This window comes from Monodelphis domestica, chromosome 3, assembly GCF_027887165.1.
Source record: "Monodelphis domestica isolate mMonDom1 chromosome 3, mMonDom1.pri, whole genome shotgun sequence".
NCBI classification, from domain to species: Eukaryota; Metazoa; Chordata; class Mammalia; order Didelphimorphia; family Didelphidae; genus Monodelphis; species Monodelphis domestica.
This window is the reverse complement of record NC_077229.1, coordinates 278,609,578-278,622,215: the sequence shown is the minus strand read 5'-3', so window position 1 is coordinate 278,622,215 and position 12,638 is coordinate 278,609,578. Positions and strand designations below refer to the sequence as shown.

Genomic DNA, 12,638 nt, shown 5'->3' with positions numbered 1-12,638 from the left:
TTTAAGCCCTATTCCCTTCTCTCCCTTTTTCTCTCTCTCTATCTCTAATTCCTTTCTTCCTCCTATTGTAATTAAACTCCATAAAAGATTGACTGCTGACTTGAGTTTTCATTTAGGAATTACATAGCTGAATTCCTTGGCGACCTTAAATTAATATATATCAGTCTTTTAAAGTGATTTCCTTGTCACACCTCAACCGCTGTAGTCAGGCAGTTGCTTTTCCTCGGTGTTTCCACTCCCATAGTTTGTCCTCTGCTTATGAATAGTGTTTTTTCTCCTAGATCCCTGCAGATTGTTCAGGGACATTACACCGCCACTAATGGAGAAGTCCATTGCGTCCGATTATACCACAGTGTACTCCTGGTTGGTAGAGGAGAATCTTAAAAAGACAGCTAGCTGGCTCCTTGGATTAAGAGCCAGGCCTAGAGATGGAAAGTACTGGGTTCAAATATGGTCTCCAATAGTTTCTATCTAGGTGACCCTGGGCAAGTCACTTAACCCCCATAGCCTACTCCTTACCCATTCTTCTCAGAAGCTAAGGGTTTAAAAAAACAATCTTAAAGAAGCATGAAGAACTTATCAATTAATTTAGGTTTGTTTTTTTTAAAGACACATACAGGAACAGGGGCAGCTAGGTAGCACAATGGACAGAAAACCAGGCTTAGAGAGAAGAGTTCCTGGGTCCAACTCGGATGCTTCCTATCTGTGTGATCCTGGGCAAGTCACTTAATCCCAAATGCCTAGCCCTTACCACTTTTCTGCCTTGGCATCAATACTCAGTATCAATTCTAAGACAGATGGGTAAAAAGTTTAAAAAAAAAAGGCATGGAAAGATGGGTAGGCGATTAGGAATCAATATAAGAAGATGGCATTACACTCTTTAAGTCTGTTGAGATACAATAAAAAAAAAATGAAACTAAATACTGTATAATTATCATGACCAAGCTTGGATTAAGAGATGGGAAAAAAATCTACCTTCTTTCCTTTGTATAGGTAAAAGATTACAGACATGAAATATTTTCAGACATCCTTGATATAATAAAAGGTTTTGCTTACTTAAACTCCTTTTGTTTGATCTTTTTTTATCCTGTTATAAAAAACTTCTAGTTGGGTAAAGAAAAGGGGAATGAATGACTTCATTAATTCAAAAAAGTAAAGTCATTTACAAAAGCTATCAAGAAAAATAAGATTTTAGTGTGTCAATAGTAAATAATTTATTAAGCACTTATTATAGGCCAAGCACTGTAGAGCTAAGTTCTTAGGATACAAATACAAAAGCAAAGATAGTTTTTGCCTTTAATAACTTACATTCTAATAAGATACACAGTATACATAAGAAAGAGTGGTGGTCACAGAGAGACACTTTAGTTCGGAAAGTTACAAGGATAGTAAGTGAAGTCACTGAGGAATAAAAAGAGTGGCATGCCTTAACCAGGAAGAAAGTAGGATAAGCAGTCACCAATGTGGGAGAGAGTGAAGAAGGGAGGTGCTAGAGTCTTGGGAAAGAAGATTCTCCAGGAAATAGTGTCTAGTGTAAAGCAGTAGATTGTCAGGGAAAAAGGAGTGCTAAAGCTCAAAAAGAGATCAATTTGACAAAGAATATTAAGGAGAATGAAAAAAGGTATTTTGGAGCTACACCAGAGAAAAGATGATCGAAGAAGGAATAAGAATGTTACATGGAGAGGGTGAGATAGTTCATGACAGAAAGAAGGTATCACTACTCAGTTCTTTTTCACTTGTGAGTTTTTCCTTTTTCCTGCCAAGAAGAATAATGCTTGGACTAGAAAGGACAAATGAATAGCTAACACGGAGCTGAAATTCAAGGTGAGTAGGGAAATAGTAAGCTAGTACCTAGCTACATTGAGAATTTCAAATCTTTTCTCAAACCATGGAGAATAAATATAACAGGATCAGTGGTTCTCCAAGCATGATTCAGGAACCACTATGTCATTTCTCTCATTTTAATTTCTAATATGTAAATACTGATAGATGTAATCATGCTTTACCCCACACAGAAGAGAGAGGAAGCACTCCCATTGAGCTGCTGGGTGGAGGGGTGGGTGAAGTAAGGAATGTCCTCAGTGCAAGTGAAGAGGGAGAGAGCAGCCTGAGCACTCTTCTCCCCTCTAGCTCTGCTACCTGTATAAGCCACCCACCTTGTCCTCATGCACTCCCACTGGGCTGCTGAGCAGAGAGGCAGGGAGGCATGGTAGGGAGGGAGAGGGGAGTATTGGGGGGGGAGGGGCAGCAGTGTGCCCATAGAGAGCATTCTTCATGCCATCTTTAGCACCGATGCCACAGTTTTACCATCACTGACCTAACTAAAGAGAGAATACTTAACAAACCTGCAAATGGAATGATATGAGTGAGAAGAGAATTCCACTACCTAGAAAGAGTAAGAATCCAAAGATATCTCCACAGATGAGAACTGGGTTGAGTCTCACAAGATAAAATGCAACAGTTTAAAAGCATAGTCTTAAACCTGGGTTCTAAAGAGAATTTCACAAATATAACATAGTAAAGACATGCCTAAAGAGTCTGTTGTAAAAAATCTGGAAGTTTTAGTGGACCATGTGCTGAATAAGACAATTAAAAAAAAAAAGATGACAATTAAAACCCTAAAGAACCTTGTGAGGATACCTTGAAACATGCACACAGCACCCAGAATCAAGGAAATAATAGCTCTGCTAGACTCTGAATCTGTAAATGTTCAATTCTAGGCAACATATTTTAGGGAGGAAATCAGCTGGAAAGCATCAGGAGGAGAACCTACACAGCTAAGGGTGGCTATTTCTGGTTGGCTATTTCGTTTTTTGCCTTTGTACCCTCAGTACCTCAGTGTCTAGAACTTGGTAGGCACTTAAAAATTTTTGTCAATATGAATTGGCCCTAGAAGATAGAAAGAACAGTAACAGTTCAGATATGGCAAAGAGGGAGATTTCAGCTTTGTATAAGAAAAAACTTTTGTACAGATAGCTCCCCAGAAGTGAAAGGGGCTGCTTCTGAAATTAATGAGTTCCCTCTAGAAATCTTCAATGGGCAACTGTTTTTAGAGAATCATAAAGTAGGGCTCCTTTTTCAGCTATGTATTGGACCAGATGGCCTCTGAGGTCCCTCCCAACTCCAGACCTTGAATCTGTGATTGAAATATCAGTAAGTCCCATTTCATTGTCTAAAAAATCTTTCTATGTAACAAATATACTTAAGTCAAAATAACATAAGTCACCTATGACTTTAGTTGATGACCATTTTATGAAAACACTCCCTTTATGCCAGGGTTCTTCCTCTTTCTCATTGCCCAGGACAACCCAATGAAACTTCAACCTAGTAGAGAAGAAACCAGAAGGTGAACCTCATGAAACCTGGGGTTCAGTAGAACCTATTACTGAGAGCAGAGGAAGCCTTAATGGCAACTCTTGCTTCTCTATTAAGGTAACTAGGTAGTGCAATGGAACACAAGGACTGGAGTGAAGAATACTTGGTTCAAATCCAGGATCCTATATCTACTAGCTGTGTGACCCTGGACAAGTCATTTAACCTCTGTGTGTCTCAGTTTTCTCAACTGTAAAATGGGAGTAAATAATAGCACTTACTCCCCATAGTGAGGAATCAATGAGATAATACTTTTAAAAGACTCATCATAGAAGCTGACACATATTAGGCATTTACTATAAATGCTTATTTCCTCTTTTCCTTTTTATATTAGTCACTGACTACTAAAAAAGTTCAAAAAGTACAATATTCATACCTCTTTCTAATTTGACTCCTAATACTTTTTTAATTTGATTAATAGTGAGCCCCTCAAATCCATCTCCTTCCAGAGTCTGAAGAGGTCTATAGTTCCACTCCTAAGTTTTCTCTAGAAATTTCCTTATAGCCCTCCAAAGTACATACCTTCTCACTACAAATGCATTCTGCCCTACCATCCAATGCCCTATGGAAGTTATGAAAAAAAGAAAAAAATGAGCAGACCTTGTGTTTGTGGAGGGAGAAAGGGCTAAAATTTGAGGTCTGGTGCCACTAATGTAAATTGAATGCATATAAATTTAGCAAGTAAAACTAATTTGAATATGAAACTATTTTTTTAAACTAGAAAGCACATTTAGACTGAAATGTGACCATTATAATTAGAAATGATGATCTTCCCCCTACCCCATATATATATATATATCCCTTACTTACTATCTTAGAAACAATTCTAAGGAGTAAGGGTTAGGCAAAAAGTTAAATGATTTGCCTAGGGTCACACAACTAGGAAGCGTCTGAGACCAGGTTTGAACCCAGGTCCTCCTGACTCCAGGTCTGGCACTTTGTCCACTAAGCCACATAGCTGCCCCTTTTCTCTTGCATATTAACTGCATATTAATTATGTGCTAAAGTATTCCATAAGAATATACCCATCAAGAAGAAATTTATCATTAAAGAAGAACTAGGCATATAATAAGTTATGTGAGTATTGTCCAACATAAATAGGTATTTTTCCTCCAAGTTCAAATTTCATCAACACCTATAAGTAGGATAAGAAAATACTTCTCGAATTCTTTTAGGGATGGGGAAAGAATATTTTAAAACTCAATATAACATTTTTTTGCCTTTTAATTTACATGCAAGGGGTTACAGAAAATTGGACATAAATGAAAAACAACAAAAATAATGCTGATTTTCTCCACAAGGTGAACATATTTTTTTAAACATCATTTTCTAAACTAAATAACAAAATGTTATATATTCTCCTATTTGGTCTCTGAAGTAGTTTTTGTTAAAAGAGGCATCAATTCCATTGTAAAGAGTCATGTCCTACCATAGGCCAGGACTCTATTTTCACTAGTGTTAGTTAAATAGAGGTCTAGATATGACATTTAGTGCTCTTCTCTCTCCTATAAAAAGACTTGATAATAGTTATTAAACAGGAACAAAATCATTTCCGTTTCCAAGATCTGATACTACTGCTCTTGTTGGATCACTACTGTCTATACAACAAGGCTACTCTTTAGACACCAATAAGTAACTATGCCATATATTAACCAAACAAATGACCATGCTTGAATCGACAAATACAAAAGTTCTCAATTTTAGGCCAGCTATTCCCTCTAAACTCTATTTATTTCTACCTATTATAGTTATCCTGCAAATGCCATCCTTAAGCTTCAATAGTTCAGGTGGTTGGCTTGGAATTGAATTACTCACACATTCAACAAAGATAACTAAAATTAATCTACTACCCTTTATGGTTCTACTAAAATTTTTCAGTTTCATACTTATGAGAAGAAAGTTGAAATTTACAACCATTTGTGCTAAGAATTTTCCCCCATATATTTTATGCCATGGAAAAAGCACTTTGTAAATACTAAAGCTGTGTGAGCTCTTACTACTGCTATTACTACTTTAGGTATTCTGGAAAGTCCTTTATATATAATAATTAAGTGATTCACTTGGCCAAAATCAAAGAACTGCCCCAAATATCTAGTTTATATAGAATGAATAACAATCACTCACCTATTGTGTACCTTTGCTATAGAGATCACAAATGTAACATGGACACAGATAGCCAAGAGAAAGTCCCAACCTACCTGTACTATGGAAGGTTTCTGGAAGGAAGTTACCACAGTACTTCCTAACTGTGCCACAGTTTTCACAGGAGTAGCAACTGTTTTGTTGGGTGTCAATGCCTTTGTTGGAGTCACTGCCTTGACAGAGGTCACTGCCTTTACTGGAGTCACTGTCCTGACAGGAGTCACTGCCTTGACTGGAGCCACTGCAACTTTCTTAATTAACTGCGTACCAGAATTCTGAAAATAAAACAAAGATATACACAATTATTAGGATGTAGAAGAGCTCAGAAAGAGAATGAGTATTTGAAGATCTGTTGTTTACCTGCCATCACATCCTCCTTTTCCCACCCAGAAATAGCCAGTCCTGCATCAGGCAATCTCGGCTCTAACCAGTTCCTTCTTTCCTCGCAGAGAACATTTGTCCTACCTTTTCTTCTCTATTCAAAAATGTTTGAACTGGACACCCTTTTCTTCCCAGTAAGACAACTGGCCCTCTTATGTAGTGGGGGTAATCCAATCCTGCTATGTGCAATCACCCAGTCATGCCTATATCAAACTAGGGAAGAGTGTGGAAAGCCTGGCATAACCAAGGCATCAGGTCTAGAGGAATGATCTTCAGTGATCCTTAGTTTCCTTCTTCCTAATATGACATCAAAATCATTTCATCCAAACTATGGGCTCCAACAGGGCTAAGTTTCAGATGTATTCTTGGTAATTGTGACCCCTTGACTTTTTGTATTTTTTTCCTCCCTTAATATGTTCCATCAAAAACATCAGCTTAAGCACCTGTTCTCAGGTGAGGTCAAAAGCACCTGTAAAAAGACAGAACCTATGCATCTTTAGCATTACTGACTGATTTGAACCTTCCAAGGAAATCTCCAAGTCCCAAAAAAGCCAGGGCAATGGAATGTAGACAGGACTTAAGTACTCAAGCAGAAATTATGTTTCATGTATGGTTTTTAAATAACATTCAAAGAATATGACCTGACTGCGCTAGCTGAATGCAATCTTAAATTGTGGAAGTCATCATAAGCAACAACAACAAAAGGCAACCACAAAAGTCTTTTCTATTTCTCATCTCTATTTTGGATAAAAATTCCCATGAAAACTTTCTAATAAAAATATTTATCAGTTGAAGAGGAGAGCATATAATCACAGAATTTGAGGTGGAAAGGACCTTCGAAGCCATCTAACCCAACCTCCTCAATTTACAGATAAAGAAGGCTTCCAGGTAAAATGACTTATCTACAGCCACATTGCTACTACGTGACCAACATGTTCTGATTCCAAAGTTACTGCTGTTCCTACAGTACCACATAGTGGATTTCTCTTCATTTCAAACCAAACAACTTTTGCATGCTCAATTTAATTCAATATTTTATTAATTGCCTACTATGTGCCAAGCACTATGATAAGCACTAGGGACACACACACAAAAAAATTAAATATTAAACACTTCCTGCCTTCAAGAAGCTTACCTTCTACTAGGCAAACTATTTATACCTTGGAGAAGAAGTTCTCCTTCAGGTATGAATTGGATCAGATGGCCATGAAGCTTCCATTCCAATGAGTCTGTGATTCAAATTATATATGATAACTCAGCTACTCTTATCTTTGTCTCTCGGGAACGTATTTAGATATTTGTGTCACCCATATTTACAGGTGGGCACCTATATTACTTGCATTTTAATTCTACTCTTTGGAAAGTTTTATGAATTAAATCTCACTTAGAATAAATTGAATCTAATCTCTACCAGCACTTCAAATTCAATATGCTTCCACCATCACCACCCAAAAAAAAAAAAATCTGCCCTTCATCCTAATTTGCCTATATTTCTGTTGATGGAAATGATGCAACCATTCAATCACATCAAGTCTTATTTTTCATAAGGCCTACATCTGATGGGATCTAGGGCTGAAAATTATTCTTAAAGAAAATCTAGAACAGAGATTTCCAAACTTTTTCCATTCAACACACACACCATTCCCCTCCCCCCATCCACTGGCTTTCAATAAACTTTTCTGTACCCCCAATTCAATATGAAAAATAAATTCAGCATACTGTACATTTGCACATGGGAAATGAGATTGATTTCAAAAGGATGATAACATTATATATAAAATATTCTCGTACTTCCTTAACAAGCTTCTTATACCTCCTAAAGGTATATGTCCCCCGAGGTGGGAATCCTTAATCTAAATCAACTCCCTCGTTTAAAACAAGAACAAATTTAGTCCCAGAGACTAGTTCCCCTCATATAGCTGCCAGGGTAATCAGCCTAATGCACAGAAGGAATAGTCAGTCTCCTATTCAAAAGCCATCACTGGCTTTCCATTTTGCCTTCAAAATAAAGTGTGGTTCTTTACATTAGAAATGAAGATTCTTCACAACCCGAGTACAAACTACTTCTATGCCCACACAATATATGGAACACCATTGCCTTCTAATCAAGCCTTCATTTTGGTCTTTTATTTTTCCTTCTGTGCACTTTCCCCTTTCCTGAAACAGACACCCTTCACATCTTAAGCTGCCAAAATCATTCTTTTCCCTCTAACTTCAAATCAGGTGTCACCTCCTACATCCCTGAGTTACCCCATCTGCACTGCCTTCCCCTGAAAACATTAAGTGATATGTAAGATTCTCCAAAGATACAAGCAAATGGAATGGTTTTTAAGAGGTTTACAACAAAAATATTTTAATTGTTTTTGCACTTGCAGGGACATAAGTTCTACATATTCGGAAAATTTACCACTTCTGTGAATATTTCATCTCTCATTCACACACACAACATTCACTTGGTACTAATTATAGTAAAAGATTAGCATTTATTTTTTCAAACATTTTTAATACAACAAAGTATATTCTAAATATAAAATGTGTGTATATATATGTTAATGTAATGTGTATGACATGTACTAAATATATATGTATATATATCCATGCATGCCATACAAACATGATAACATGACTCTTTCCATGACCAGAACCCAAGAGAATTAAATTTTGTTTGTTTTTTATTAAAAATATTAACTTTTAATAATTACTTTAAAGTATGTAAGTAAAAAAATTAACTTTTAGTTATTTAAGCAATTACTAACCTTATACAAAACAAATTTGGTTAAGTGAATATTTTCTAAAGCCATACATAACTCATTATACAGTGATTTCAAAAAGTGACAGATTTTGCTTACCGGCACAGTACAGATTTTGACTGTATGGGAATTTGATGGTACAGGTGCTCTTATATTCACAGGGTTTTGGGCTTCAGCTTGAGCCAAAGCTTGTTGGGATACTAACATCAGCTGACCACTGTTACTTCTTATCAGAACAGTTCCTGGAAATGAGAGAAATTTGCATATTCTGACAACAATAAATCTCCAAAGCTGTACTTTTTAACATTTCTTTTCCTCCTTCTTTACTCACTACAAAATGCTCTAATAAGGGCTAACCTACTCATAATTCAAGTATATTTTGCATTATAAATGTTATATAAAAGTAAGTTTCTCCTTTAAAATTAATAAATAAGTTTTTAGAACCACAAATATTAGTAAATGAATCACTCAAAAGTAGTCATTATAATGCTAAAACTATTTTTTTATAAGGAAAGGTTCAAAGGGGAGGGGGAGGAATAATTTATAAAGAAATTGTTGTAATATAAGGCTTAGTAAATTAAATAGATGACCTGCAAAAAAAAAAAATCTAGGCATCCCCATTTTACTTTCCCAAGTTCTTCTGTTTAAGCTAAAATTTTTTTTTACTAACAGAAAAACAACAAAGATTGATTAAGTGGCTACTCCATACATAGCACTGTGTTTAAGAGCTAAGCTTTTATTACTACAAAATTTTGGTGTTCCCACATATTAGTTCACCCAAGATCATATGAATGATCTGTGAAAGAGGAGGATCCTTAAACAATGAATCCTGCAGCTTCTTCACCTTTCAGATATTTCAGTAGTTTTTAAAAACATCTCTACCAAAAGAAAATATACTAAAAATGTGCACATTTTGTTGACCCTTGAGGATTTTTTTCTCTCTCTTGCAAGGGATTTCCAAAGCAGGAAAATAGTGTTTTAAGTAAGGACACAAGAAAAATGCAAAAGCATAGAACATGAATATCACCAGTAAATTCCTTTGTTTGAAGAATACCAATTACGACTGATCAACTGTGAATATTACATTCAATTTTACAATAATAAAGTCAAAAGCAGTTTAAATTTGTTCAAAAGGGTCTTTATCACAACTTAAGACTTAAATATTATCTCTAGCCTGAAGAAAACTGAAATCTTTTCTAAAGTTGAAAGCTTATTCAAAGAAAGTGAGCTGCATTTTGAAGCCAGACAACCTGTATTCAATTTCTAGCTCCAATACTTATCAACTATATGACCTTAGGCAAGTCACTTACTTAGGTCTCAGGTTCCTCTTTCTAGAATGAGGAGGTTGGACTAAATAGTCTATAAATTTCCTTCCAAGTCAACGTCTATGACCCTATGACATAAAAGGTTCTAAAGGAATATAAACCTAAATCTAGCAAAGTGCTAAGTTAGTAAACTAGAAAGAAAAATAAAGAAAACCAAAGAGAAATAGCTGTAAACTCCTCTATCTAGACCAGGAATGCACAGAATTGAAAAAATTCTGCCAACATTTCTGAGTACAAATAAGGTAGAGGAGGAAGAAATCAGTTCAGGGGTTCTCAAACCATCAGAATCTCATTCCCGTTGCCAGAACAAAAGAAATCTTAAGTAGCACTCACAGCTCAGTACTATATAGAAAGGACAAAACAGCATGAGCTCATCTAGAACCATTACTCCACCCATACTTAGGCATACTTTAGGGGAAGAGAAAGTTGTAAATTCCTCACTGAACACTGAAAAGTCCCCAACTCATACTTATAGTGAATCAAAAACCCTAAGCTAGGTCTATTTTTAGATCTAATACAAAAGGGTGCTAAGTACCTATAAAGGTTAAATTAATCACTAAAAAGGTCAAGCAACTTACAAAAGACAAGAGGTATGAAATTTTAGTCTACTCAGAGAAGGTGATAACAAAAGAAGATGTGAACTAAGAATGGTCAGTCCTGGGGAAAACATCTACTGTGACTGGTAGATGTGAAAATTTAGGGGAGGTGGCATAAGAGAAATTTCTCTTAAAAAGGAGCTGGCTCTCTGAACTTAGTTGGAGGAGCTGGGTCTCTGAACTGAGTGAGTGATTAAAGACTGACTAGTCTCTCTTAAGGCTCAGGCCTAGGCCTTTCCTACTGTTTCCTACTATTCTCTCTCTCCCTTTCCTTAATTCCTTCATTTGTATTAATTAAAATCTCCATAAAACCCAGCTGACTTGGGTATTTTCATATTTGGGAATTTTTCTCATGGCGACCACTTATTTTTTATTTAAATCAAGGCACTAAAAATTATCTTTAGCTTTGGCAATTCACAGTCTTGAAACCCACATTTTCATGGTTACAACTGTCACCAAAATGATTTTCTTTGTTGAGTTGGCTTTTTGGTTTTTTATTGCTGTTTACTCATTTTTTGGCTTTTTTTTTAATTTAAAAAAATTAAAATTGGGCTTTGTAATTGTGGTGAAGGGAATACTGTTTCAAGGTTCAAATTGTTTGTGCAGGTACCTTCAGAGTTGGCACTAAAGATCTATCTGCTTTCAGTTATTCCAATGTAGTACAATGTGAGGAGAAATATGTTTAATACTCTCCAGGGTTGTGCTCTGATATGTAACCCCAAACACTCTTTTTCTCCCTTGGAACTATAATCAGGGTCCCCTCCACAAGGAGTCCCTGTGGCTGCAATTGCTGGAGTATGCTGATACTCCTTCTCACTCTGCAATTGCACCCCAGGACTGTGACCCGGGTTTTGCATATGGGCAATATAACATGAATACTGCACCCAGAGCCAGAAGAGACTACTGTAATATCATTCTGAGCAGTTGGCTCAACCCCCTCTACCATTCTGGTATGTATAGCTCTACCTCAAATCCCAGTGCAATAGAACCCTTGTGCTGGCCTAAGTTGTTGTGGGTTGAAAAATTGCTTCACCTAGTTTTTTTATGGGTTATGCTATGCCAGAATTCAGTTTGAGGCATTATATCATTGATTTTTGGATGATAATATGGTGGAAATGAGATAGGTACTTTCTCTACCATCTTGGCTCCACCCTCCCTCCCTCTTTCCCCCTTACCACTCTTCTAGGTAAGTGATATAATGAAAAATGTTAAAGTTATAAAATCATCATGAAAGAATTTCACTGTTTTCAGAGCACTTAATTATAGCTATAGAGAAATGTTAGGTCTGTGATCTATTAATATAAAAGGCAAAACATTGTCAAACACTGAACTTGGCCTGATTTACATCCAGCGCCTCAAACTTGGATCTTTAAATATATAGAATATGATATGAAAGTGACATTCCCTCTTATTCTCCTAGAGATGTATCCCTGATCTCTTATCAAATTCCCAAAGCAGTTAATTGCAAGGAAACACCTTCATGATTAAGTCACTATTTTTTGAATCTTTACATTCTATTCAACTTAGCAAATGGTCAATTAGGCAGGTGTTGGGTCATATAACAAAAGAGTTCCATTACTATACTGCACTAGACTTAGATGGGTGTTCTTCCAAAAAGTTCTTAAAACTTTTTTTTTCCCCAATAGCCAAAAGTAAGCCATTTATTTATACTGTGAATCTTAAAACTGCTCAGATACTACTTCAGAAGATCTGATTAAGCTATTCCCCATTTTCTACAATGGAGGTACTTGGTAAGGAATGTACTGAGAACTTTAAAATTACTCCACCCTGCTCAGACAGTGCCTTAGGGGAAGATAAAGTTGCAAATTCCTGATTGAACAATGAAAAGTCCCCAACTCATGCTTATAGTGAAGCAAAAACCCTAAGCTAGGTCTATTTTTAGATCTAATACAAAAGGATGCTAAGTACCTATAAAGGTTAAATTAATCACTAAAAGGTCAAGCAACTTACAAAAGGCAAGCTTAACAAAAGAGGTGTGAAGTTTTAGTCTAGCCAGAGAAGGTGAGAATAAAAGAAAATTAAAAATATTAAATATAATATATATTATATAT

At 36.0% G+C, this 12,638-nt stretch overlaps 1 protein-coding gene across 3 annotated transcripts in view; it reads right to left on the bottom strand.

The window, feature by feature from the left end:
* TAF4B (TATA-box binding protein associated factor 4b) overlaps positions 1–12,638 on the bottom strand; it is a 198,555-nt gene that overhangs the window by 134,326 nt on the left and 51,591 nt on the right. For all 3 annotated transcript variants that reach the window (XR_464742.3, XM_007487580.3, XM_007487581.3), the window contains exons 2-3: positions 8,745–8,887; positions 5,571–5,789 (exon numbers count right to left, since the gene is read on the bottom strand). Coding sequence is in view for 2 of the 3 variants with exons in the window: in XM_007487580.3 (XP_007487642.1) it covers positions 5,571–5,789; positions 8,745–8,887 (362 nt within the window). In the remaining variant the exon portion in view is untranslated. The remainder of the gene's footprint in view (positions 1–5,570; positions 5,790–8,744; positions 8,888–12,638) is intronic.